Here is a 5,679-nt window from a genome sequence, read left to right on the forward strand (position 1 = left end):
ATCTTGCTGGGATCCTATGACCCCAGCTAACTTCCTGCCCTTTGGGCAGGGGGCTGGACTCGATGATCTCCCGAAGTCCCTTCCAGCCCTGATGTCTATGAAATCTATATATTCGTGTTAGGGAATGTTTTGCTTACTAGAATCTAATTACTTAAACTGAGGCCACCTCTACACATTAGAGGTGCTCCACAACTAACTGGTTCATTGCACAATTACCTTGAGACCAACTACATATGCAAAATAGCTACTACCCAATAAAAGTCTCTAACCAGCTATAAAGTTAGACCTCAAACATGTGTACCAACTTTATAGCTGATTGCTTTAATTTGCACATGTAGCAGAGTCTCCCCTGCAGCTGGGAACTCTGTTGATGGGGCTCACAGCAGCATGGGTGCACTATGCCTAGCCAAGGCTGGGAGTCTTGCAGTCCAAGGACACTCTCAGTCCCAGAAGCTGCCGACTCTGGGTCCTGCCAGCAGAGTCCCACAGCTGTGGACACTGAGTGAGGGGATCCAGCAGATGGGGGGGCCCAGCTATCCCAAGGGTGCATGAATTCAGCTCCCATGATCCTTCAGTCTCAGGGGTATGTGAAATCCCCAGGGCTGGAAGATCGTGGCTCCTGCCATCCCCCAAGCTCAGGACTGCATGTGAAGCCCCCAGGACTTGGGGATTGTGGCAGCCAGTTTCATGAACCCCTGGGAAAGCTGGGCCCCCCAGCTGGGTTTCACTGAGGGGGCTCCCGGCCATAGGAGCTTGCTTCTTGCCAGTACAGGGGCAGCCTGGAAGTGGGCTCCCCCTGCACCTGCGGTGAGGTGTGATGGGATCTAATGCACGATCCTGGAATCATGCCCCCGCCATGTGCATGTGGCATGGCAGGAGGTGCAATTTTGTGGATCATGCATTAGACACCATTAGACCTTTACCTGCATGTGTAGAGAGGACCCAGACTAAATATCCTAGGAATATACCGTGAAAGAACTAAGGTTTAGGTTAAGTTGCATGAAGTCCATCTTAAGCTGCACTTAAGCACTTGTAAATGATTTTCTTCATGTCAATGAAAAGACATCTGTAACTGGTGTTGGATTTTTTTTAAATCAAAGAAAAACTGTAAAGATATGGCCTCTTAATTTTTCTTCCCTTTTAGTATTTCTTCTGCTTTAGCATTGATTTTTAGAAAGAAAATCAATGCTAAAGCAGAAGATCCCCTCTTATAATTAAGTTTACCACAAGCTGTGAGAAAGAATATATAGCTAATACTATACTTTATAAAATAATTTATACAATGAAAGCTGAGTCTTTCACACAAGTTACATTAAGGGAAGCAACTGTTAAAGAAAAATAAATATGCTAAAGAAAAATAAAATAGTAAAAATAAAATTGTTTAAATGTATTACACAATTAATATCAAGACTTACATCTCCAGCAAAGGTATGAAAAAACACTCTAGGGCTGTTATATACAAAGTTATTGTACAGTTCCTGCTCCCACAATAGTTTCCCATCCTGTAAAAGAAAAAAAAGTTATAGAAGTTAAAGACTAGTAAACTCCCTGGACTAGCTTGTATTGTAATAGCATCCAAAAATTCCAATGGAAAATTGCAATAGTATTGTGTCAATCACTACATACACACACATGCTCTGAAGAAAGTCTACTCTACAGAGTTTAGAGTCTAGTCAAAAGATTATTTGAGCTTGTTGGGAAGCCAACCTACTTTTATGGTTGCTGTCTATTTGCCCAAGTTTCCAGATGTTTTGTATAAGCAATACCTTTCTAAGTTTTAGGAATCTACAATAGAGAACAAAATCCAAATGATGAGATTTGGTCAAAGGGTTGGTACTTCCAATGTTATCAACAGGCTGATAATTCAGGTCTAGTCCATGCAACAACTGGCAATTATCATACAGAAGCCTAACAAACTTTACCTCAAAGCGTTTGGAACAGCTGAATGAACAGTTTTTCAAGACTGCAGTATCAAAAGGAAAAATGCTAGGCAATTTTCTAAGTCTCACTGAAAGTGAGTAGAACTTAGGCTTCCTCTGTCAATGAGACTTGGGCACTTCTGAGTTTTACTTAACATCTCCATGTCTAGACTGAAAATTAATACAGTAGAATAGAGAATATTGCAGTACTGCTACCTATGCCATAAAGGATATTTTTGTTTTTCCTGTACTTTTCATGTGCAATAATAACATTTATCTTATCTAGGTATGAAAAAACCAAAGGTGATATTCCTAGCTTGTGACACCTACAATGTTTTCTACACCAGCATTTCTCAACTGGTGGGTTGCAACCCAAAAGTGAGTCACAAGAATATATGAAAGGGTCACGAGGAAGTCCCAGAAAAACATGCAGAAGTGTAGGATTGCCCTTACAGGTTGGCAGTGTTCCAGCCTGCAAGCGCTGCTTGGGACAATTACAGCCAGTGGGTGCACATGCATCTGCGCGTGCGGATGCACATGGACAGCACTAAGCGAGGCTGGGTTGTGGGAGCAGTCCCAGCCACTGGACACAGATAAGCATATGGGGAGCAAGGAATGAAAGTATGGGGGACTGTCTAGAGGGCATATGTGTGTGCGGAGCAAGGGAAGGAAGTCTCGGGGACTGTCGTGTGTGTGTGCGCGCGCGCGCGCGCGCGCGCGCGTGTGTGTGTGTGTGTGCGCACACATACTCAGGAGTGAGGGGCACCAGTATGGGGGGAGCAGAAAGCTGTGGCTGGGGGGTGAGGGGTTCTTGTTCAGGGGACTTTGGGTGAGGCACTGGCAGGGCCGGGGGGGTGTGGGTAGGGACAAGCCATCAATCTTGGCAACTTAATCCCAAAATGAAAAAGGCTGAGAACCACTGTTCTACACAGCTGCTTAGACCCAGCACACTAGTGACACTGCACCAATGTTAGCAAGTCCTCTAGTCAATATGGTAGTACTTTATATAAAGTTAGCACTATTCTATATAGTCTAAATCCAAATATTAAGTTATGCAATCACAGGTAATTACAATATTTGAATACAGGGTATACCCTCAAATTTCCCTGATAATATGCTGTCAGAAACGCAAGCACCATGTCTGCATGAATTTCATAAAGCAGGGGTCAGCTACACAGGGCCTGGCCATGGGCACATCCAAACCAGGGAGCTAGAGAACTCTGCCTGTGCTTAGGCAGTAAGGAGCTATGCTGTGGCTAGGCAGCTTTCAGCTGCGCCACTGCCAGTGGGAAGAGGGGACATCAGGGAGAAGAGTCAACAACACAGATGCAGTTTGCAGGTGCCTGTCCCCAGTGAAGCCAGCCACTGGGGCTGAAAGCTTCATTCATACTGCAACCAGGGGGTAAGGGGCTGGGAGAAGCAGTTGTGGGGTCAGGCAACTGGGAGCTGCACCTGCACCAGAATGAGTGAGGGGAAAACCTCATTTGCTGATGTGTTGCCAAAGCCACTCGGCCCATGCTGGACCACAGCAAGCTTGTTCCAGCCCACAGCTTGTAAAAGATTGCTGACTTGCATCATAGAGGACTATTAAACAATTAATCATAAGGCAGTTTCACACATCTTTAACCAAATTCAATACAAAATTGAAATGAATTTTACCAAATTAAGAAAAAGAAAGTTTAAGAAAGAAAGGGCTTCTCACCTTGATGTCATATATTCTGATAAAATAAGACCTTTGTGGATTGTCTTTTACAAGGCAAGCTATACCACAGCATCTCTTTGACCACATGGCATTGCGATCTGCTGCATATATTTGAACAACTGCTGAAGACATTGTCTGAAAAGGAAGAGAATGTTGTCATTAGTTCAAGTTTAAAAGTAAGCCATATGTACTTCATCTTTTAGTAAAATGTCTATCTACCAGTTTAGTCCTGAAGACCAAGCATAATTAATGATTTCCAGGAAGGTCACACAGAATGGGAAAGATTAGAAGGCACCCATTTTATTTTATTTAGATATGTTTTGACAAAGTTCTTTAGATATTCTTTTTCAAATAACACGATTTTGAGACCTTAAGAATATTTAGTCAGATGCCAGCTTCAGAAGACCACCCTGTAACTTCGAGTGACTGAGGAGGGTAGCTATACTATAAGGATAAGCCACCTTTCTCCTCAATAGCCCAAGTGCTAGGTAGAAACACAGTGTTAGATTGGGATTTTGCAAATGGGTAGAAACTCGAGACTTCCACAAACTGGTTCCTTTAGTAGTCCATAGGCAAATCAAGACCTCATAAAATGAAGACACCTGACAGATCCAGAATGTATACTTAAGGTCCAAATCCCATTCTACCTCTAATACAACTAAATGACATCTATGCAGATTTTAGGGATCCAAGTCATCACACTATTCCACTTATTCTTATGTATTGTGGAAGCCCCCACAACACATTAAAAGGTCACTGGATAAAATGCTGAAGTACACTAAAGGCAGAACACAGAATCTAGGGCTCACTCCCTTCCAGGCCAGTGCTTCCACACTGGGGCACAGTCAAACTCCCCCCTTGCTTGCCCTCTTTCTTGCCCCCAAAATCTTGTATTCTTGGCTGCACATGGATGCACTCTGAATAGAAGTGACAAAGAATGCTATCAGTCCCACCCAGCTCATGGCCTCGTGGTTAAGATGCTCTCCTAGGAAGTATGAGACAGTGGCTCTAACCCCCGAGTAGGCTAAGGGATGTCTAGAACCCAGACTGCCTACTCACTGAGAAAGTGCCTTATGCCTTTAAGATACTGGGAGACAGGTGGTAGTGAGTTTTCCTCATGCTCTGATTTTCCATTGAAGTAATAGCTTATGGACAGCAGCATTAAATACTCGTTTAAGCAAACATCTCTCCGCTGAGGAGCTGATCCCAACATGATCTCTCCCTTCTTAGCCAACTGGAACCTACCATTACACAGGTGCCAAGGCTGCTGATTAAGAGAATTGGATAGGAGTAAGATCTTCCTGAGGCGCATGAGGCTGCCTGTTGCCAAAGTTGGAACATCCTACAATTCTTCAGGTCAAAGTAGGATGAGGCTCTGGAAGCACAGAAGGCCACCCGCTGTCTGAGTGGGAGGGCAATGTGCCTCCCTCAGTGGACTAGGATTGTCCGCCGGAGATGGACATATACTTTGGGTTGAATGGAAGCTAAGTACCCTGATAGCCATCAGGCCACAGATCTTCATTCATCGTTAAGATCTTACCTCTCAATTCTGTGTTCTTGGGGAACCCTGGCACAGTACACAGCCTGCCTGACTCACAAAGGACTCATCCCCTCCACACCTCTGCCTGAACAAGAACTGATTAGAGGAGGGACTTACAAAGACAATGAAGATGTAGTGGGAGATGCATCTAAAGCCCTCCAGACAAAGGTGATAAGAGTGAAGCAACTCCCCTGGTCTCATATGCATCGGAGATGGAACTCGATGACAACTCATTTAAATGGGAGATGAGACAGGAATGCACCTTCATTAGCATCAGGCTGGAGAACAGATTCCAAGGCAAGGACCGCACTGAATTCTGGAAGCAGAGAAGCAGGGGAGCACTGCATGATGGGGGATCCCTGCTCCAAATGCTAATCAACCCATGTCTACACACACCAGAGCTCAGCATTTATCAGACCAATTCTAGTAATGACTCCTTTACTGGTACCCAAAACACTGAATCTTCCTGTCTGTTGTGAGCCCCCTCAGAGTAATGCCACCCACAGTCAGGAGTGATC

The 5,679-nt window shown here is 44.4% G+C and overlaps 1 protein-coding gene across 1 annotated transcript in view; it reads right to left on the bottom strand.

The window, feature by feature from the left end:
• The window catches only part of WASL (Wiskott-Aldrich syndrome like), a 75,441-nt gene that overhangs the window by 39,030 nt on the left and 30,732 nt on the right, over positions 1-5,679 (bottom strand). Inside the window, exons 2-3 of the mRNA XM_019543453.1 lie at positions 3,622-3,756; positions 1,416-1,502 (exon numbers count right to left, since the gene is read on the bottom strand). Of these exons, the coding sequence (XP_019398998.1) occupies positions 1,416-1,502; positions 3,622-3,756 (222 nt within the window). The remainder of the gene's footprint in view (positions 1-1,415; positions 1,503-3,621; positions 3,757-5,679) is intronic.

Source organism: Crocodylus porosus, unplaced genomic scaffold, assembly GCF_001723895.1.
Source record: "Crocodylus porosus isolate Cpor-Errol unplaced genomic scaffold, CroPor_comp1, whole genome shotgun sequence".
Taxonomy (NCBI): Eukaryota; Metazoa; Chordata; order Crocodylia; family Crocodylidae; genus Crocodylus; species Crocodylus porosus.